At 41.9% G+C, this 23203-nt stretch overlaps 1 protein-coding gene across 2 annotated transcripts; it reads right to left on the reverse strand.

Annotated features, from left to right (window-relative positions):
* Positions 1 to 5081: 5081 nt before the first annotated feature.
* On the reverse strand, positions 5082 to 18429 carry Hepacam (hepatic and glial cell adhesion molecule). Of its 2 annotated transcripts, none has more exons than XM_078047245.1 (7): positions 17933 to 18429; positions 10812 to 11153; positions 9604 to 9885; positions 9250 to 9349; positions 8188 to 8261; positions 7828 to 7895; positions 5082 to 7311 (listed from the first exon to the last, which is right to left on the reverse strand). In XM_078047245.1, the coding sequence occupies exons 1-7, from the start codon at positions 18015 to 18017 to the stop codon at positions 7009 to 7011; spliced, it is 1254 nt and encodes a 417-aa protein (XP_077903371.1). In that variant the 5' UTR covers positions 18018 to 18429; the 3' UTR covers positions 5082 to 7008. The 2 variants fall into 2 exon arrangements, with proteins under 2 accessions (XP_077903371.1, XP_005339587.1); XM_005339530.5 differs by having other exon boundaries at positions 7828 to 7898; positions 17933 to 18427.
* Between the last annotated feature and the right edge of the window lie 4774 nt (positions 18430 to 23203).

The following is a 23203-nucleotide window of genomic DNA, read 5'->3' on the forward strand; positions in this document are numbered from 1 at the left end:
GGTGGGAATAATTTCAGTTAGATCACCTTCTCCTACAAGTTTTTCATAATGGCTCTCTCTTCTTTCACCTCCTACCTCTCCAAGTTTATAGAGGAAAGGTGCTTCACAAAATTTGTTAGTTTCCCTCAACCTTGCCCTTACCTTTATAAATACCTTATTAAACAATTTTTACTCTGATTGATCTTTTTAATCTTTAAATCTTGAATAAAGGATTTTTAATTATAAGAAAGTAAGATATACCTCATCTCATATCACAGGCAATGTATGTATACATATCAGATTAATTATGTATTAAAATATAATGTATAAAATGCTAAAACTTTTAAAGAAAATATTTGTGTAACTTTGTAAAGAGAAATAGAAAACAAAAATACAAAATAAACAAAAACCTAAAAAAAATTAGATGATATTGTAGTTAAAATTTTTATGTGTAAAATTTTATCCAAAAGAGTTGAAAGAGACATGAATTGTGTTACCAGTCATTTTTATTTATTTTTGGCATTTAGCTTGACTTGGTTTCTCCTTTGATTGGGTTTTCATTTATTGAAGTTCTTCCCTTTGCAGCTTTTCATTGTTGTTTTTCATTTCCTCCTCGTGGAATATTTTGCCAAGAATGTTCTGTAGGGCAGGCTTTCTTGCTGTAAATTCTTTTAGCTTTTGTTTGTCATGGAAGGTTTTTATTTCATTATCAAATTTGAAGCTTAATTTTGCTGGATGTAAGATTCTTAGTTGGCATCCATTATCTTTTAGAGGTTGGTGTATGTTGTTCCAGGATCTCCTAGCTTTGAGAGTCTAGGTTGAAAATCTGCTGTGATTCAAATTGGTCTTCCTTTACAGGTAATCTGATTTTTCTCTCTTATGGCCTTTAAAATTCTATCCTTATTCTGTATGCTAGGCATTTTCATTATAATATGTCTTGATGTAGATCTGTTGTAATTTTGTACATTTGATGTCCTATAGGCCTCTTCTATTTGATTTTCCAGTTCATTCTTCATGCTTGGGAAATTTTTGCTATTATTTCATTGAAGAGATTGTGCTTTCCTTTGGTTTGAATCTATGAACCTTCCTCTATCCCAATAAATCTTAAATATGGTCTTTTGATGGTATCCCATAATTCTTGGATGTTCTGTTCATGGTTTCTTACCATCTTCACTGTGAGGTCAACTTTATTTTCAAGATTGTATATTTTGTCTTCATTGTCTAAGGTCCTGACTTCCAAGTGATCTAGTCTGTTGGTGATGCTATCTGTTGAGTTTTTAAATTGTCTTTTGTTTCTTTCATTTCAAGAATTTCTGGGGTTTTTTGTTTGTTTGCTCTATCTCTATCTCTTTCTTGAAGTAATCTCTTGCAACCCTGTATTTGTTCTCTTATCTCTTTGTTAGAATGATTGATTTTTGCCTGTATCTGCTCACTTAGGTTGTTCTTTAATTCCAAAATCATTTTAATTATGTATATTCTGAACTCCTTCTCTATTTCACCTACTGAGCTATCTATGGATTCTATTATTGTAGTATCTTGGTTTGTTTTGGGGCACTTTTCTCCCTTGTTTTTTCATGATGTCTATGAGTCTTTCTCTCTTGCATTGTAGATCCAAGGTATTACAGTTTCTGCTCTATTGTGTTATGGTGTCCCTATAAGTTACCAATACCTCACTTTTAAGGGAGAGATCAATATTACAGCATTCAATGTACCCAGTGTGCAGCCATGTATCAGTTAGCTTCTATTTTTACATTTACAGTTTCATCACTATAATCAGAAATGATGAGTTCAGTTATCTTCTACCATATAGTTAATAGGTTTGTGTAATGGTACAGTTTCTAATGGTAGAAGGGGCTCTGGAGGGTTGGCTGAGATGTTTATGAGGTAGAATGTGAGAACATGGAGATATTCGATTATACGAGTAGTGAGAGGGTAATCATAAGAAGTTGGCTGTTAGTGGGAGAAACAAGAGATAGGCAACCTCATGCAAGACTCCCTGTTTCTCAGCAACAGAATAACTGTTAGTACCTCTAGTAGAGAAATCTCTGGTGCAGCCAGGCCCATAGGTACCTTGGTGACATCTTACCACCTCTTTATTGTTGTCCCTTGATAGAAGCAGTGATATCCCAGTTTCGTGGCAGTGGCAGCCTCAAGCCTATACATACCTTGATGTTGGGCTGTGGAGCCATGCTGTGGTGAATAAGGAATCCCAGTGTGGGGTGGCTCACCAAATATCTCTGGGGGGAAGGTGGGCCTCTTCTCTGGATCTCTGGGCAGCCGGTGTAGTGGGCAGGCCTCTCTTCCAGAACTCCTGGCCTCAGTGTGGCGGGCCCAAACCTTTCTTTTGTAATATTTTTCTTGTTCTTGTCATATATCTAAGAATTTCTTATACTGTTAATATAAACTCCTATTTTTAAAATATTATCTTTATTTTATTTTTATTCTCACATTTGAAAATTTGTTTTGTTAGTACAATACCAGTTATTTTTGCTTTGAAGATATTATTCTTCCTGATGACTATTTTACTTTCTTCTTCCTGATGACTATTTTACTTCCTGATGATTTTCACCATTATTGTCCTCTAAATGTACAAGATCCACTTTTCTGTTTAAGATTTTTCTTTTTGTGTTTAATATAACCTAGTTTTAGTACATGTTGTGTAGATGTAGACATCATTTTATATTTCTTGTTTGTTAACCTTCCTGTGTATGTATTTTTGTTTGTTATGAGTTCTAGCAAATTTTCATTCACTAAATTTAAAATATAGCCTTCCTTTCATTATTTCTGTTTCCTCCTTGGAGGTCTTGATTAAATGTACCACTTTTTCATTATACATACAATACCCTTAACCCCTTTCTAAAAGTATTTTTTATTTCCTTGTCTCTGTGTGCCTTATTCTGAATAATTTCTTCAGACTCATTCTAGTTAACTCACCTCTCTTTAGTCACATTTATAAAATACAGCTAAATGTGCTATATAACCTTTTCAGTTACATTCGTATTTCATTATTTATATTTTAATTTATAAAGGTTCATTATTATTCCTTTTCAAATTTGATCACTTTTTATAGTATCTTATTGCTTGTTCATTTTTTTTGTAATTTTGTCTTCTATTTCTTTAAGTATTCCATAATTAGTTTTTCTGATAATTTCAATATCTCAAGGCTTCAGCCATTTAAATCTATTGCCTCTTATATCTTCTGATGCTCATTCATAGTGATTTGTTTCCTTGTGTGTTTAATGACCTTTACTTGTAATTTATTTTTGGTTGGTCTTAATGTGTGAAAATTTTACGAGTTTTTCTTCAGGGAGGGTGTGTATTTTTATTTGTTAAGAATGTGAGATGATGCCAACTAGGGACCCCTTTTTGGATTCCAACTTAATCTAGGAGACTTAGTTTGATTCTCCCACCTTGCCATTATACTGCAGGGAATGTGGCTAAGTGGTAGAGCATTTATCTGGCATGTTTGAAGCGCTGTGCTCAATTCCCAGCACCACCACTACCATAAAAAAAAAAAAATTAAAAAAACCCAACTGCTTTGCCATCTTGCTATTGCTAAAGTCTAGTCTTCCATTCCAATAACAATATGAACATATTCCCCAGGTGAATCCCTCATTTAAAAATATTTATTTATCTTATTTCTTAGTTGTTGATAGACCTTTATTTTATTCATTTATTTTTATGTGGTGCTGAGAGGCAAGCGTTCTACCACTGAGCCACAATTCCAGCCCCTGAATCCCACATTTTATAAATACAAAGTACTCTGAACTTGCTGTACTTCTTAATTTTGTTTTATTTCTGGCCTTTAGGAAATTTCTCCCATCTCTCAAAGGTCAATAATACAAACAAATTTAGTGTAATCAAGAACTTGAAACAGAAAGACCTCTCAGGTATTTAGCAGAACCGCATATCGATCACTTCTCACCTATTGCAATCTAGTTCTAACTCCCACTACATGACTGAAACTACTTATTGATCAATTGATCAAACTGCTAAATTGATCGATGATCCCCTTGCTGACAAATTTAATGTGGTAATTTTAATGTGTGTGTCTGTGGTGATGGGAACCAAACTAGGGGCCTCCTGCATGCTGGGCAAGAACTCTACCGGTTAGCTATATCCCTTCCTCCTAAAGTGAACACTTTTAATTCCTTTTCATATGCGACCCTCCTCCCCCGACTCTGCAGTCCTGGATGCTCCTTCTTTCTGGAAACCCTCTTCTTTGATTGTGTGATGCCACTATCTCCTATATTTCCTCTTATTTCAGGGGCTATGTCTTTTTAGCCTCATTGGTGAGGTCCTTTTAACATCTTCACATATGATGTGTTTAGAGGAATATATTCAGCCTTCTTCACTTTCCACTTTACATAGCTTCATAAAAGAATCTTATCCACTGCCACGGCTTAGTACCCTAAATTCTCCATGTGTCTTATTCCACCACCCGCCTCCCCCCCGACAACTTTTTACCCTTTTCGGTACTAGTCCTTTTTATTTTTTATTTTGAGACTGAGTCTCACTAAGTTGAGATTGGCCTCAAATTTAGATCTTCCTGCCTCAGCCTCCTATGTCACTGTGATTACAGGTATGCACAACCAGTTTCCCAAGCTTTTATATTTGCTTCCCCCTTTGTTTGAAATGTGTCCTCTCATCCTTTTTATTAACCTGACTGGCTAACTAATCCTTTTAAGACTAAGCTCAGACTTGTTTTTCTCCAAGATACCTTTGCTGACAACATCTAATGTGGGTAGGATGACCTTCCCATGTTTCCAGAGCAACTTGGATCCCCTTGTGTCATTGCATCTTACACACTTTATTATAATAATCTACTTTCTTATCTGTCTTCCTCCATGAGATTTTCTTATGGGTAAAGGCCATGGCATAGTTATGCCATTTTGCTCTACTCTGTAGTACAGGGTCTAGTCCAAGCTAGATAAATAAATATTTGTTGAATAAATGAAAAAACATGAATGAAAGAATGAGTGATAATTTTGAAGTAGATAATTTGGGATTTAAAAAGAGGGTAAAGGATGATGAAAGAGAAGAAAAGAGAAAAAGGAAATATATATTATTCATTTTGTTCTCCTAAATTACACAGAATAAAGTCATTTCATCAAAAGTTTATTGAGCATCCAGTATGTGCTAGGCACTCTGCTAGATGCTAGTAATACAAAGATGAAGATCAAAACAAAACACAAACACAAAAACAAACAAACAAAAAAATACTTCCTTACTTATCCCCCTCCCAATTTAAGGCAGATTTGGCTTGAGACTGGCAAGCCGGCCCCTCAAGGATTCAGCACCAGGGTATGGTGTGCTCTCATCCCATCCTAACCTCCATCCCTGTGTCTCAAGGCTGACCAGCAGGTACCCGCTTCTTCAAGTCTTGCATTTCCCACCTACCTAAGCAATTTTCCTCTACATGCATTATCTCATGATGGATGAGGCACTGGGGAAGGTAAAGGGATGGGTTCTGGCTAAGGGAAGCTGCAAAGATACACCTGCTCACATGAGCCTGGGGAAGTGCACAGATACAGGAAACTAAGAGGAACCTTGTTGAGGTGAGAAGTGGGGAACAAGAAATCTTATTGCCCTTGGGGCTAGGGCAAAGTGTGCCCCTGGGTGAAGGTCTTGGGTATAGGGGTCTTGGGACTGGGATGGTGGAGAGTCAGAGCTGGATTTTAGGAGTTGGAAGGGGCAGAAGATGCTAGAGCCCCTCGGGTCGTTAGGGAGGAGAAGGCGGAATACCCAGGAGAATGCCTCCTTCTCTTTCAACTTTTTCACTGTCTTCTCTCCTCACACACTAGATTATTATTGTCTCTCTCTCTCAAACGGTTCTAAGAGGCAGTGGCCTGGGCACGGCCTGGCTACACAGTGGCTCAGCTTCTCCATATTCAGATATTAGTATGATTAAGGGGTTTGCCTTGTCCAGTGACTGGGATCTGAGCATCTGGGAGCCAGGTAGGCGGGGCAGGACAAGAATTGGATCGCTGTTGCTCTGACATGCTGGGAAGCAACAAGCTTCTCCTCTTCACCCCTCCTCACCTCCTCCCTGCCCCGTTTTTTTTTTTTTTTTCTGTAGATAAGAATCTTATTCTCTAATAGTTGGAGGGAGCTCAAGAACCTTCCTGGATGATGATTGTTTGAAAGGCTTGTTTTGTAACGAAGTCAGGCAGAAGGCGGAGTGTGAAGTGTTAAAAACCCCACTTCATATAGCTACTGGGTCAGAGGAGTGGGCATGTACTTATCTATAGGAATGAACCCACCCGTCTCCTATTTTCATGAACAAGAACAGAAAGAATGTTTGGCATGGCATTCTGCTGAGGGAGGTTTGGAAAGAGGCCAAGCACGCGAGGCTTGAGTGCTTTGCCTTTACTAAGCCTCAGGTCCGGGGTCAAAGGAGTATACTCCTCCACTCTTCCTCACCAACTTCAGGGACCCAGGAATCAGGCACCCAGAGGCCGTGCTCTAAGATGCTACCTTTGCAATGCTTCCTCCGTGCTCGGAGTTGCTCTTGTACACACCAGGAACCACCATCAGACTCCCTGCCCCCCATCGGACTTCTTAATTAAGGACTGTCGTGCATTTTGGGAAGAAAAAAAAAAAGCGCGCCTTCAGGCGCTCTTTTGGAGGAAAGGGAGGTGGGTGGAAATCAAAAGATCTCCCTAGAAATAGCACAGGACAGTCGTGAGGGTTAGGTTACTGTTGTTAGTTTTCATAAGACCCTTTCGGGGATTGGGCCAGAAATGTAATTTATCTATATGGTCCTAAGAGGGCACAACTCACACCCACTGAGAACACAGCCAGTAAATCCAGAGAAAACGCAACCGAGTTTCACCCTCAGATCAACCTTCCCCGTTCTGCGCCGACCAACCCCCATCTGCGCATGCTCACGTACCTCCGCACCCAGTACACCTGCCTCCCCGCCCAGCCTTCCCTTTTGCCCTGGCCCAGGGCACCTGGGCTTCCCGGCCCCGCACCCCAGGCAGTAAGCTTCAGGGGCAGGACGCGTTGCCGAGGTCCCTGGGGGGCTCAGGCGCTGATCTCCACCTGGCCGGACTCGTCTTGCTCGCGGATTATGTGCACTCCCGCAGTCCTTAAAGTGCGCGAGGCGCTGCGCGAGCGGCCCGGCGAGCTAGGAGCCCGCGGTGGCGACGAGTGTGTTCGGCCCGCGGCCGGGGAGCGCGCTGGGGAGCGCGGGTAGCGGCGGGCTGAGCGGATGGGCATCCCTGGCGAGCGGCCCGGCACAGGAGGCGACACCGAATAACCCGGAGGGCCGGGTTCTGTCGCGCTCCGAGGCTCTGGAGAGGGAGTCTCCTCGGGCTCCGGGGAGTCCTGCAAGGACACGCGCTGCAGGAGTCAGAGTACAGCCGGCCCAATCTGGGAGTTAAGAGGGCTTGGGGCTACCGAGATGGAGTCCCAGTTTCCTCCACACCCCTAATCCCTGGAAGGCGGCATACATGATTTGTTTTTTCTTGGAACACATCACAATTAGCATGGGATCTGGCACATCATAGGTGCTCAGGAAATGTTGACGTGTCTGAATGCTGTGTCCCTTTCCATCTGCCTTGGACAGCCTGGGTCGTAGTCGTGGAATAATGGGGGAATCTCCAGAAGTGGTGTCCAAAGACCTAGGTTTGAAATCTATAGTTCCTACTTAATTTACTTGTTTAATACTATGTACATCATTTCACCCAGTTCAGCCTTATTTTTCAATCTCTAGAACAGGCATGACACAAAGATTTTACAAGTATTCCAAGTACTATAAAGGTATATGAATATGGTAAGGATCTCGAGAATGTGGTAGGAGTTCACTGCATGGGATGGGGCAACCACCCCAGAGCTGCTCACCTTGTCCTTCAGAATATAGAGGGCCATGGGGTTTTTCCGTTCCTGTTCTCCACTTCGTGGGAGGGTGTCTGCTGCACAGGGGAAAGAATGGGGTGGCTGTCCAGGTACAGACTCTCTCCACCAGCCTGCACCTATGCTCTTTGCTCCTTGTGGCTAGTCAAGACCCACCACAACCTCCACCAACATATCTGAATATTTGGGGTCCTACCTTGTCTGTGCCTCTTCCTACTCTGAAGTCTTGGAGCAGTTGGTGGAGGAAGTGGTGCAGAGCTGGCTTCTTGTTGCCCATTTCTGTCTTTTCCCAGCACCCTACTGCTCTGAGTGCCAATGGCATTGGTTAGTGAGTGGCTAGGAACTCACCTTCTGGTTTTAGGCGGTCATCATTCTGATCCATGTATTCCAGGGAGTTTTGCTTTTCCAACTTCCTCTTCTTCCTATGAAGCAGTCCAACCCCCACCAAAAACAGAGGTATTGAATAGGAGCAGGAAAATATGGGGAGTACCAAAAGATGGTTCTGAAGGCCATGAAAGAAACCTTATGACCGGAAAATGGGTGTTGTGGGAATAGGAGGCAGTCCATGAGCTTTTTTTTTTTTTTTAATTTTTAATATTTATTTTTTAGTTCTCGGTGAACACAACATCTTTGTTGGTACGTGGTGCTGAGGATCGAACCCGGGCCGCAAGCACTCCAGGCAAGCGCGCTACCAGTTGAGCCACATCCCCAGCCCAGTCCATGAGCTTTTAAATGGGTCACAGCTAGATTTGCATCTTGAGGCTGTCACTAGCATTCTGACTAGGCAAGCCATTAGTCCAGTCTGAGTCTCAGTATCTTTATCTGTAAACTGTAGGTAATTAAACTTAAAAGGTAGCTTGCTAATACCAGCCATAGTGCCTGGCCCAAAGAAGGTGCTCAGCAAGTGAAACTATTGTGAATAGTGCTGGGTGGTCAGAAGTGGTGAGCACAAGATGCAGATTCATGCATAATAGAAGAGCACATCTCCTGGGAAGAGGTGCACAATCCTGGTAGGCAAGGCATGTAGACAGACTTAAGAAAATAGGCAGGGAGCAGTGGCCTCTCCAGAATAAAAAATAAAAGTAGGGCTGGGGAAGTGGCTCAATGATTCAGTGCCCCTGGGTTCAATCCCAATAATAATAATAATAATAATAATAATAATAATAATAATAATACTATTATTATTATTATACATTACCATTTCCTAGTCATATCAAAACCTCCCCTATCCTTATCCCAGAGGTATGGAGTATCTTCCTAGACCTTCCAGTGCAGAACAGTCCTGCAATTGTGTCAGTAGTTTGGGAAATTCACCCAATAATAATTATTATTATTACATAAATAATAGAGCTTGAGGTTGGAATGGACTAACGGACCAGGGAGCTCAGGGTGTGGAACTTGAAGAGTTACCTAGACTTTTTGGAAGGTTTCCAGCAGGCACAGACTGTCACCAATGTCACAAGGAGGAAGATGCCGCCTGTAGACAAGATGATATACAGGGAGCTTCTTCCTATGTGTAGAGAGAAGAGGAGAGACTTCAGAGGGGCAGCAGATGTGGTACAGAGAGCAGTGGAAGGAAAAGAGATGGACCCACAGGTAGCATGATTAGCTGGTAGTGGTACTTGCATAGAGCCCTCTTCCCACCTGTTGTTGTTCTCCATGGATAGCTGACCCAATCTCTGCTCCCTCTCTCTCCCTCCAGGATCACTCTCTAGGATGTTCTTTGTCAGTGGACACCTGCCTCTGGGGGGCAGAGAGACTCACTGTACACGGTGATCTTGACAGGCAGACTGCGGACCTGGCTGATGGGGTTCTCCACCACACAGCTGTACAGGTCGTCATCCTCCATGAGCACTCGGGTGATAGTGAGCACCTTCTGGTCGGGGGACAGGAGCATTCTCGAGTCATTGAGGAGAGGCTTGCCATCCTTCAGCCAGGTGTAGCTGGGCTTGGTGCCATTCTCGTGGGAGCAGTTCAGGGTGAAGGCTTCACTGAGCTCCAGCACAGTGGTTGAAGCCACTAACACCTGTGGCCTTGAAATGGGCACTGAGCCCCAAAAGGTGGAGGAAACAGTAATGGGTTAAAAAGTTTTTCCGTTTTCCTTCTATACTCTCTGTCTTCCAACACATCATACCATAACTCATTCTATGGGCTAAGTAGACCTTTCAGGAATCATCAGTCCAGTTCTCTTCCATCATTCATTCATTCATTCATTCATTCATTCATTCATTCATTCACTATTAGATACCTAGTAGGGCCAGGCGAAAACAACGCTAAATGCGGTAGCCATGGTGTCTGCTTTTATCCCTGTTTCCAAATACATTTCCATCACCACTGATATTTTGTGTGTATTTGTTTTTGGCTTTTCTTTTTAGATACTTGAGATTGAGCCCAAGGGCACTTTACCACTGAGCTATGTCCCCAGACCTTTATATTATTGTTTTGAGACAGGGTCTTGCTAAATTGCCAAGGCTGACCTTGAACTTACCATCTTCCCATCTCAGCCTCCCAAGAAGCTGTGATTAAAACCCAGTGGTTGCTAGATGTGTGCCACTGCATGTAGCAACCACTGGGTTTTCATGTCTTAAACTGACTCCACCTGGAAAATATTTTATTAGAATAACTGAAGCCCAAGTAATTGGGTTCAAATTTTGGCTCTATTAGTTTTGTTAACTTGGGCAAGTTATTCAACCCTTCTGTGTCTCAGTTTCCTCCATCTGGGAGAATGACATTAACTATCCTTAAATTTTTATAATCATTAAATGAGTTGACACATGCAAAACACTTAATATAGGTTCTGGCACATAGAAGGATTCTATCCATGTTAGCTGTGCCTGTGTTTAACTTGTAACATCCAGTGGCTCTCTCTGAGCACCTCAAGACCTTTTGTGTTGGTTTTTGCTGGGTCTAGCTAGTGTGCTGCCCCAGTCCCACTCTCCTGCCCTGCCTCCTTCCCTGCCAGAATGCTTTACCGTCGACAGTGAGGTTGATGGTCTTCTCCCCGGTGAAGGTGTCATCAGTGATGGAGATCTCCACTTCATAGGTGCCCTCATCAGCCAGCTGCAGGTCACTGAGAAGCAGGGAGCCATTTTCAAAGAGCCGGATCCGGTCTCGATAGTCAGGCCGTAGGGTACCAATGACCTCTGTGCCAATGGACTGCACCACGGTCACAGGCTTGTCCCGCTTCAGTTGCCACTTCACTACAGGCTTGTCGCTGCTGGTGCTGCTGTACTGCACGGAAAGCAGCGCTGACTTCCCCACTGTGCCATGGATCAGACGCACAGGGCTGGTGATGTTCACCCCCTCCAGGGGGTCTGTAAACAGAGGTCACGGTGAAGAATACAGAGTAAGGCTCTCAGTTACTTAGCCCACTCCCACCTTGAAGCCCTCTGATCTCCCAAAGCCTCACCCCTTTGGGACTGTCACTCGCTGCTAGTCCTTGCTTCTTACTATCATCTCTTCTCCCGCAGGAACTCTTGTGTCCCTCTGCTCCTCCCAAGGCCCTTCATTCTTCTTTCACCTGGCCCTCTGCCTCTCTGACACTTTTCCTTATTGCCTTCCTCTTCAAGAAGATTCCACCTAGTTCACACTCCATGTGCTTCATTTGAGGAAATCTTTATTGAGCACCTCCTATGACTTTAGGATAAGCCTAGAGCAAGACAGACAGAAATCCCTACCCCATGAGATTTGTAGTTCATTAGACATCAAGGTGAATCTGTCAGATCTTCTTGATCAGGGAGGGGGATGGTGGAAGATGGAGGTATCATGGGAACATTGATTCATAAAGAACGGAGTTTATCCTAAGACAGTGTCAATAAAGTGGAGGCTTAAGGGCCTGAAGACAACATTACCATTTCCTAGTCATACCAAAACCTCCCCTATCCTTACCCCAGACACATGGAGTATCTTCCTAGACCTTCTAGTGCAGAACAGTCCTGCAACTGGGTCAGTAGTTTGGGGAATTCACTCAAACTCTGGCCCAATCTGTGTTCCCTACATAGGAGGGATTTGGCTGGATAGAAAAAAGAGTTTGGAATCAGAAGGACCTTGCAAGACTAGGCCCTAATCACTTATTGGTTGTGTGGATTTGGGCAAGCAATCTTTCTAAGATTTCCATTCTTCTTTTCTATAAAATAAGAATAACAATAACTCCCTTATCATATTCTTAAGATTATAAAAGTACAGTATGTGTATCATTTATCGTTCTGTAGAGAGAACACAAGATTGGGCCTCAGTGATTGAGGCTTATTGATCTACGGGACTTTCTCTTTGGGGATCAGATTCCCCAGAGGTAATATGAGTAGTAGGCTAGATGGTCTCACAGGTTCTAATGACTACAGCTCCCATAGATGTGTGTATCTGAATGCTGTATACTTGTTATTGAATGGAAGTCTTAATTTGGGGACAGTAGAATGAACAAAATTAACTATTTTCAAGTATTTTTTGTAAAAGTTCCTACAAAATCTCACATAAAAATGAAAATAAATGAAGTATGGTTCAAGCTCACCTACTTTGGTAGAAGGGGTGGTGAGGCTCTGACCTCTGTCTTCCCTAATAACTTGGGGAGCTAGTAGGAAGTCCTGGGGCTCTGTTTCTCAGACTGAAATATATTTGGTCACATGATCCATAATGTTTCTTCCAACTTCTAGTTTCTGTGATTGTTTAAATGGTATTCCCTGCCTAGCAACTGTGAGGTCCCAGATCTGCTTGATTTGGAAAAGCAAGCTTTAATATTTCCCTGAGTGGGCAAACAGGCTTTAGTAAGCAGGCTTTTGACTTGAGGTGGTCCTGAGAAAAATCATGGAGCTTCACTAAATGCCACAGTGGTGGTGATCAAATGGCTGAGGAGCACCTATCCCTGCCACACTCAAGACCCTGTCCAAAACATTGTGGTATATACATCAGGCTTATACGTGCAGAGACCTCCCAGAGTTCAGCAAATCTGTGTAATGATCCCATTGTGGTCTGGATGTAGTTTGTCCTACAAGGGTATATGCATTGGATACTTCATCATCAGTGTGGCAGTATTAAGAGGTGGTGAACCTTTAATAGGTGGGAGTTGGATAGCTCTTTGATGGTACAGACCTTGCAAAGGATTAAAGTAGGTATTGTGGGACCCTGAGTTAATTCTGAATAGTTGTTACAAAAGAATAAAGCTAACTCCTCCTCACTTTCTGGCTTCTCCTCGTACCATGTGATCTCTCCCTCTTACATATACTCTCTGATTTGATATGTTATGATATATGATATAGTTGGGGAGGGGCAGCTACCAGAGCTGGCACCTTGCTGTTTATACTTTCTGTCTCCAAAGTCATGAACTTTGTAAAATACCTAGCCTCACTTATTTTATTATAGCAATAGAAAACTGACTAATACAGATCTCAAGCACCAAACTTTGATGTTTCTTATTTCCTTCTTCCAGGAGGCCAGGCAATGACATTCCTGGTCTCAAGGACAACTGGAATGGACTTTTCTCTCTCTTCTGTAATCTCTGGCCTCCCTTGAGTTTCCCTGGCTTCTACATTTTTCTATCCCATTTCAAAGTTCCAGGAACCCTTTTGTGATGTTTTTTCCCCCCTCAATTCTGATTTTTCCCCCCAATTTATACTTGATTTACTCTCGGCGGGGAAAAATAGGGGGAGCTGCAGCCTAAGGATTGCCTTAGACCTTACCCTCATCTAGGTGGGGTCCTCCATATGCTTGTGAACATGGGGGTACCCTTGAGTCAAAGGGACGCATGCACACATTTGTAAGTGAATGGAGCAGTCTTTCTCAGACGCTGACAAACACTGTTTTGCTGAACAAGCACTGTTTTCCAAAAACTCTAGCCAGAATCAAAATTCTGTTAAGTTCAGGGTTCCACAACTTTCAAGGGACACAGAGAACTAGGACAAGAGCCAAAGCAGGACACTAAAATGAGGAAATGGCTAACAACTCCCATCCAGAGTGGAAATAAAAGAGACAAGAACTATTCAACCTGTAGAAGCAATTAACTTTCAATCATTGTCTCTGAGGCATCATTATGTAGAAAGTCTCCCGTTCCCACCAGAGGCTGAACAAAGGGAAATTAACATCTCAGCAAGCTGTTCCTATCAACATAAACAATGCTGTGTTGGCCTAGGTCAGAGGCATCCCCTCAAGTAGGATTTTGACCTGCTGTGACACGGAGGAGTGCCAAGCTTCAAAATATAAGTATGTACCTGCACAGAGTTCCCTTTTTAGCTTCTTCCCCTACGGGAATCAACATCTCCTCTGTTTTATGGACTCCCTTGGTTTCCTTTTACCAGCGATTGTCTTAAATTTAACTTTTAAGAAAAGTGCCAGTGGGGATTTGTTCTCTATACACCTCATCCATACTAACACTGATTACAGCAGTTATGTCCCTGCTTTTTTTTCCCTGATTTTTTCCCTGATTTTTTTGTTTGGGTCTATTCTCCATGACAAAGTCCCTCAAACCCTTTAGTCATCATAAATACTCTTGCTTGGGCTCTTGCCAACTATATTACCTTCCTTTTAAAGTGTAGTAGTTCTGAGCCAAAACTGCACATAATAATCTAAGGCAGCACATGGCTCTGTCTTCTAAAAGGAAAAATATGTTGTTTTTTGTTTCTCTCTCTCTCTTTCTCACTCAGTACTGGGGATTGTAGCCACTGAGCTACATGCCCAGTTCTTTGTATTTTTTTATTTTGTGACAGAGTTTCTCTAAGTTGTCCAGTCTGTCTTTGAACTTACCATCCTCCTGCCTCAGGCTCTGGGATTACATGTAGCTATATCCCTCAGTAGCTGGGATTACAGGTGTATGCACTGTACCAGGCTCTGCTTTTGGTTTTTAATATCCTCACTAATTAATGATGACCTGAGAAAACAACCTCCCTCCTCTATTATTACTGTATAGGTGCATCACTTATTTTGTAAATGTTTGTGTTATTCTTAGGTCATTATCCTGTTGCAGCCTACAAGGGACCACAAGAATGTGAAATCATTTAACATGTCAATCACTGAGGGATGTAGGAGAAATACAAGGAAGAAGGACTATGAAGAAGGACTTTGAGATCCAGAAAGAGAAAGGCCACGGTTTTTTAAATCTATTCCCCAAGAAGAGTAGTTGTCCAGGAGTATGTACCTGGCTGATGGTTTACTATGTTGGTGGATTAAAACAATTACTATTGTTAAGTTGTCTCCCAAACTGTTCTATAATTTAATGCAATACTAATCAAAACCCATGATGTTTACTTGGTAATATGGCATCAAGACAGATAAGGGAACAGAATAGAGAACTGACTTAAATATTATTTCTCAACTTATGGCAATTTATCTCTCAATTTATGACAGTGTTGTGGAGTAGGAAAAGCCCCTCCCTCCCCAATAAATAGTTCTGGGCCATATAGAAAAAAAAATGAACTTGATCATTACATCGCGTCTTATACAAATATCAATTCTAGATGGAATGTAGATCTAAATGTGAAAGGGAAAACAACATTTAAAAAAGAAAAGATAGGAGAATATCTCCATGACTTGAGGGAAGACTCAGATCTCTTAAGACACAAAAATAAAAGAAGCAAATGATAGACTGGGCAGATAAAATTAAGAGCATTTTAAAAGACATAATTTCACCATTTAGGAAGTGAAAAATCAAGCCATACCACAGAAGTTATTTTCAATACATTAATCTTATAAAAGGACTCATACTAAAACTGTATTTTAAAACTCCTACAAATCAATGATATTTTTAAATTCAGATAAATCCATAGAAAAATGTGCAAAAGATTTGAAATAGACACTCACAAAAAGGATATCTAAATGGTAATAAAAATATGAAAAAAATCTCAACCTGATTAATTACCATGGAAACACAATCTTAAGCCATAAAAGTACCATTAACATACTCACTAGGATGGTCAAAATGAAAAAGAGTAAATACTATTGTTAGTGAAGATATGGGTCACCTAAACTCTCATACATGTAGAGGAAGTGTAAATTGATACCACCACTTTTGAAAATGTGCTGTATCTACTAAAGCTAAATTTATATATACTCTATGTTATGATTTGGATATAACTGAAGAGCATTCCCTCAAAGGTGCATGTTTTGGAGGCTTGTTCCTCAGTGTGGTGATGTTAAAGCAGTATTGAAGCCTTTGGGACATCCTTAGGAATTGGAGGTGTGCCCTTGAAAGGAATTAACATGATTCCCATGGGACCTCCAGTCATTTTTTTGGCTTTCTGTCTCACCATGTAATCTCTCCTTCCTTATCCTCTCATACTCAATGATGCCCTCATCAGGGCTGAACTGATTCCGGAACTATGAGCTAAACCAACCTATTCATTTTATAAAGTTACCCAGCCTCAAGTATTTTGTCATAGTAATGGAAAATGTACTAATATACCCTAGAAGTCAATAATTCTACTCTAAGGTATATCCCTAGAAGAAATGTGTATACCAAGAGACATATACAAGAATGTTTTAACAACTGTATTCATAAGTCCAATGGGACTGAGTTGGTTGGGTTAGTTTAGAAACAACCAAAGTGTTTATTAAAATTTGTAATCTCAGCAGCTCAGGAAGCTGAAGCAGGATAATTGCAAGTTCAAAGCCAGTCTCGGCAATTTTGCAAGGACTTAAGCAACTTAGTGAGACCCTGACTCAAAAAAAAAAAAAAAAAAAGGGCTGGGGATGTGGCTTAGTGGTTAAGTGCCCCTGGGTTCAATCCCTGGCACCAAAACAAAACAAACAAAACAAAAACCCTAAAAACCCAAACTGAATAGATAAATAAACAAATTGTGATATACTTTTACAGTGGAATAACATTTAGTGGGAGCATCACCCCATCAATACCTTGATCTTCGATTTCTGATTTTCAGAACTCTGAGACAATGAATGTCTGATGTTTAATCTATTCAGTTTATGGCACTTATTATAGCTGCCATAGAAAGCTAGTAATAAGCTTTCTTTCTTATTTGCTTCTAGTTTCCCCTCCAATGCCCCCTGAAGATCAGGTAATGTACCTGAAAGGTATGTACGACCCAAACCATCTTTTAATTAAAAGCCACTTAATTCCCCTGCCCAATCCATCATTTGTAGATTATATTCCAGGCTTCTGAATATGGTACAAGGATTTTTTTTCTAACTAATTTCACACTTTTCTCTCCAGCATGATGAACTTCTAGTCTGTGCCTAAACACATGATGCTATTTCAAGCTATTGCCCTTTGCCCATTTTCCCTACAATAATATCCACTCCCACTCCCACCCATTTTTCTCATCCTTTAAAATTCAGTGCAGACATTCCTTCTACCAGGAAACCACCATGATATTCCCCCACCCTCATCCTGCGCCACCAGCACCAGCTTCCTGGATGGGAGTGACTGACCTTTCTGATTCCTGTGCATCATCTGTATATCTGACTCACAGTGTTGCCTGCATTTGATTAAAATGATCTTTGCATCTGTTCGCTCCACTAAGTTGTGCATTCCTCGGCTCTTTGGAATTGTGTGTGTGTGCGTGTGTCCACATAAATATATCTACGGTATTTAAAATAAGATCAATTCTCCAAGGAGATGGTAGGGGGCACTACAGGAAGTAAGTGTCTGGCCAGGAGTGAATTATGGATAGACTGGTATTTCTATCCTGAAGCAGGAGGCTTATTATCTCCAAAGCTTCTTTCATCTTCCATGCTGTTCTATACTCAGAAGCTGGAGTAGGGGTTTCAGGAGGCTCAAAACCAAGATTTCCCCTGCCCCTCCTTCCAAGCCCCACCATAATCCCTTGGAAAGAATGTTGGACTGGCCCACGCCAGAAAGTCATCCCATAAGAAGTGGCAGAGTGCCCTCCATCTAATGCATTGAATGCCGTGGGAGCTTCAAAGTCATGCAGCCTTTGGGGGGAGCGGGCCAGCGAGGCTGTGCAGGAGGCACAGGGAGTGAAGAAATACATTCAACACTAATGCCTGAATTCACTGGGATGCTTCCCACGACCGCTGAGCTCTCTCCCCTCCTCCCACCCCAAAGACATTCAGGCCCTTCACTCTCCCCTCCCTCTCCTTTCAAAGCCCCAGGGTCCCTTCTCCAGACCTTCTTACCCTTTGGGTCTCCTACCTGGCTGAATCAGAAGTAGGTAGACAAGAGGAGCGAGGTGCAGGGCCCTGGAGGCGCTGGACAGGGCTCCCCTTTCTCTCTTCATTTTGGGTGGCGTTCTTCAGCTCTGGTGCAGACAATTAGCATGATTTCTCCACTCTGGGCACGTCCCTTTGTACCACTCGGAGTTTCTCTGCCCGAACACAACCCTGCCAACTTCCCTCTGAATACACAGAGCTCTGTGTATTGCTGGGCTTGTTCTTTCCTCTCTCTCAGACCTGGCATTTTCTAGTTTCCAGGCCCTACATCCCCAGTTTGGATGGGGGTTTCTACTTAGGACATAATCTCCAGTGCAGGTTCCATTGTGGGGGGGCGCAGCAGTGGGGAGCAGCAGTATTTTTGCTTGTCTGCACTGAGCCCCTCTCCCAGGGCAGATGAGGATCTGAGCTCTGTGAGAGCACTGGGCTGGAACACACACTCAGCTGGACCTTGTGTCCCAACCTAGCCTGTCTCCACCTCGTACTTCTTGTTCCTGAGGAGGAGGGTCCATGAAGGACAGACCTCCAATAAGCTCTGAAAAGGGAGGGAGAGGAGTTTACAATGCTGCGAAATGAAAGACTCCACCAGATTGCTGAAGAAATGGAAAAGCCCTGTTCTACCCCAAAGGAAGATTGGAATATAGCTTGAATTCTGTTACTTTCACCCCTGTCCTTGTCCTGCTTAGGATTCTCTCTATCATAGAATCACATAGATTCTGGGGAAATCTTTCCAGAAGCTTCCGTTTATTCCTCTGCCTTCAGCCAGTGTTCTAGAACATGTCAGAGCAGAGATGAAGGTAATAACCCTACAGCCTGCTTCCTGGGCATCTGTTACCAGTGCAGGCGCCTCTCCATGCCCTTCTCTCTCAGAGTTGTACACCCTAGCTCTATCTTAACCTCACTCATGTGGCCACACCTTCTCCTGAGGGCATCCAGTGAAACAGATGCTTAATAAACTGTGCAATCTGGAGATGGGCTTATGCCTTTTTGAACCTTTGATTTCACATGTATAAAATGGGGGAATCAATAGCCTCCTTGGTGTGCACCTCTACCTTTTTTTTTTTTTTTATGCATCAGACAAAGCTTGACTAGTCCAAGTTTCTGGGACTGAAGCATCATTGCATAAACCATCTGTGCCCAAGCCGGGGGAGAAGAGTTGGGAAGTGTTGATTTTGAACTTTATGGAAGAACTCCAAAAAGTATTCTAAAATCCACCAATAAGATTTTTCTTTTCATTTTGAATTTCCTTGTCTATGACTTTCCCCTAGACAACTCAAGGCACCTGTCTGCCTCTGGAAGACTGTTGTTACAGCAGGTACATAGAGCAAAAGAAAAAGTCAGCATTTAGCTTTTGACCTTTAAAATCATATTTTAGAGAGAGTAGCAAGACAAAAGGCTTAAGAACCAGTCTTTGTAAAGGACAAAAGGGTATTCTAATTTCTTCTGTCTTTCTCTTTGACATATTGAGGAGCAGCCTGTAAATTAAATCAGAGTTCTTCTATGGTATAGACAAATGGACACTTGCCTGTAATAGGTTGGCCTTGAGAATTATTGAATGGGGGTAAAAGGTAGATATAATCTTCAGGAAGTAGAAAGCCTGAAGTCTACCTGTTTTAGCCTGAAGAGCTGTGGAAAATTAATGTGATAGAGGGAAACCAAGAAGGATCTAAGTTCTCAACACCGTCTTTCCCCATCCTATGAGTGATACTTAGGCTCCTTATGTCTGCACAGAATTTGCAAGTATCCTCATGTGCTCACAAGCCCTTGAGAAACTCAGAGGTGCTGAGAGGGTAAAGAGCAAAAAGCAGAAGATGAAGCAAAGGGCCACAGTATCCAGAGATTTAGATGCCAGTGGTGATGGCTGGGAGGCAGCAGGGAGCAACCTGGTGGGAATCCTGAGAATGCCACATATAGGTCTGTGGACACTGTCTGTTCTTCTTGTTACAAGGTCTTCTTAGTCATGCCACTCACCCACCTATTCTCACAGAACTGGGGTTGGAGGTAGAAATTGGGAAGTCAGCTTAAGCTGTCCTAGTAGAGACTGAGCCACCTGGAGAAATGCAAATATGGTTGGATTTAGCAGGTTGAATTGACCTTGAATTTCCCTCACAGGAAAGTGAATAAAAACAGAAAGGTACTGCCTTTCCTTGGTTAAGTCTGAGCATAGAATGAAAATTTTACGACCCCTTTTCTGGTTGGTTTTGAGATTGGTAGACTTGTAGAAGCTATGTGCCTGTCTCTCTTAATAAAGAGAGGGCTCTTTGATATAAGGACAATGTTTAAGTCAGCTGTCCTGACTTACCTTGTGTTATCCTTCTGTGTGTTCTTTGGGTTTTTCCCTCTGTGTGTCTGTTGTTGATGTTGATGATGCTGGCTATTTTTTTTAAAGGGATATCCTGATTATAAATATTATATATGTATTTTTTTCTCTCTCTTTTTGGCACTGTTGAGGATCACACCCAGAGCCTTACTCATGCAAGTAAGTAAGGCAAGCACTCTTATTATTGAGCTCTACCCCCAGGCTCAATATTACCATGTCTTTAACCTCAAAAATATGCTTACACTTGTTAGTCTGCTTGTTCAGTTCTCGGGTCAGGTATTGCAGATCATGTGGCTGTCTCCTCAGGCTGGGTGGTTCTCCCAGGTAGGGATTGTAATTCTTCCTCTGGGTCTCCTCACAGGGCCCAATTTTGAGCTCTGAATAATGTGGCTTCCAACAATGGAGTAGACTGCCTGTCTTGCTGATGGCAGTCAGACCCTTACTTAGCCAAGGCCATGGCCCCTGCTTCCTGTAAGCATTTCAGCAGATTCATTTCCGATGGCATTGTCCTCTTCTGAGCAGCGCGGCCCAGTTTTCTTGGCTCCTGTGCTGAATGGGGTTGCTTCAGGCCCCTCCTCATTTGGCACCACCTCTGGGGTCCTGGGATCTGGATTCCTCACCCTGTACCAATGGCTGCCCAGGCCTGCCTCAGACAAAGCTCTGTCCTGTGCTCCTACGTGGAGCCCCTGCAATATGTATACACCCACCAGCTAAAACTCACAAGTGTATGTTTCAAGAACAGGAGAACTGAGTCACCATCCTAAATGGCTGTTTTGGGAATTGGAAAACAAACAAACAAACTGAAAAGCAGGCTGGGGAATTATAAAAGCAAGATCTGTCTTCTACAAGCTGAAGGTCTGGTAGGAGTGGTAGGAAAATCACAGAGCAGTAGACTCACTCTACAGCAAGAGACGGCCTTGTCCAATTTATCCATTTTTGTAAAGAAGGACAAGGGACGAGCAGTCTAAGTAATGCGCCCAGAGTTGATCTGCTGTCTACAGATGGATCTAGACTCTCAAGTTACTTAAAAAAACAAACAAAACTATAAAAGAAAAGATAAAGTTACTTAAAAGTAGAAAGCAAGAAAAGGTGAAACACCACACCAATTTCTTTTTTAAAATTTTTATTTGTTCTTTTTAGATATACATGACAGAAAAGTGTATTTTGACATATTATACATACACAGAACATAATTTATTCTAATTAGGATCCCATTCTTACTGTCGTACATGATGTAGATTTACACTGGTCCACACACACCAATTTCTAATAACTACCCTCAGATGTAAGAGCATCCCCAGCGAAGTCTGTTTGTCCAAATCTAGGCCCTGGGAAGAATGATAATACTACTAGAGAGGTTTTAGAATTGCACTTACTAACACCATCACATCAGTAGTTATTTTTATATTTAGCACTCTCCTCTTCCTCTCCTTCAGTTACTTCCTGCTATTATTTGAGTCATATCTGTCTCTTTCACCAAATTGTAAATAATCTTTGGTTAAAAAAAAAAAGACAGAGAAAAAAAATCTTCCAAAAAGTGACACCGAAATTCCCAAGAAAGGAAATTTTCTTTAGAAAAAAGAAAAAAAAAATCTTGATATGCCAGATGGAGAAGGTGAGGCCTTGAGTGTAAGGAGTAAAGGGATAAAATAAAGGAAGTAAAGGGAGATAAATTGTTCTGCATTAGAAATAAATGATTTGGGGTTGGGGAAAGAGCAGAGAGGAGAGAAATGAAGACATTTGATGAGAGAGCAACAAGGTAGGGAGCTGAAGAAAATTTAATAACAGTTTCCATCTTGTTTAAAACTTTCAGATAAGTTTATTACACTCAAATGCAGTAGGTGTGCATGCTTCTGGCCAATAGAATATGACTACAGTAACAGGCTAGACACTCCCTGATTGCATCATGTTATAGAAGATCAGACCAGAGAGAAATTGTCCTGCTGGCTTTGAAGAAGTACACTGCATGATGGTGAGGGCCACATAGCAAGGAACTTGTGGCTGCCTCTAGGTTGAAAGCTACCTATAGCCAAAAATAGAAGAGGGATCTCAGTCCCACACCCACAGGAATTGAATTCTTCCAAACAACCATATGAGCTTAGAGGAGAACCCTGAGCTCCAGACAAGAACATGGAACCAGCTGACACTTTATTTGGAGTCTGGTGAAACCCCTGAGTAGAGGATAGATCTAAGCTGTCCTGGGCTTCTAACCTGGAGAAAATGTAAGATAATAAATATATGTGGTTTTAAGTTGCTAAATTTGTGATAATTTTTTATGCAGCATAGAAAATTAATACAGAGTAGTGTGCATGTGTGTGTAATGCATGTGCTCATGCACATTTATACTGAGACAAAGGACAGTTGTAAGAGTCTGGTTCAACATGGTACGAAAAAGGGATAACATGTAGTACAGTGAAATGATCTCTAAAATGTATTTAGCTGAAGCAGCAGTATGGTGTCAGAGGCAGAGGATCATAAATTCAAGGATAGCCTAGGTAACTTAGCAAGACCCTGCCTCAAAGAAAAAAAAAGATAGTATATCAAACAAATTATTATCAAGGATAGCTTAGAACTTAATCTTTCTGAGAACTCTGAGAGGTGGTAAAGAATATGCCTCAGAGTATCCCATCTGGGTCATGGTTGCTGGGATACTTATCTATGTACTTCCCTCAGATACAGACTACAAGCTTTTTTCAAGGAGTTTGGGGAGGTTTGTATCCCAGACCTGTAACCTGACCCTCACATGGAGGTATCCTGCCCAAACCTTTGTCTAATTGATACGTATTTCTGTGGGTGTAAGCTAGTCTTTGTGTGTGTGTGTGTGTGTATGGGGGGGGTGGTATTGGGGATTGAACCCAGAGATACTTTACCACTAGGCTACATCTCCAGCCACCCTCACGCCCCATTTTTTTCTGTTTTGAGAGAGGTTCTTGC

This window comes from Ictidomys tridecemlineatus, chromosome 4 (genome assembly GCF_052094955.1).
Source record: "Ictidomys tridecemlineatus isolate mIctTri1 chromosome 4, mIctTri1.hap1, whole genome shotgun sequence".
NCBI lineage: Eukaryota > Metazoa > Chordata > Mammalia > Rodentia > Sciuridae > Ictidomys > Ictidomys tridecemlineatus.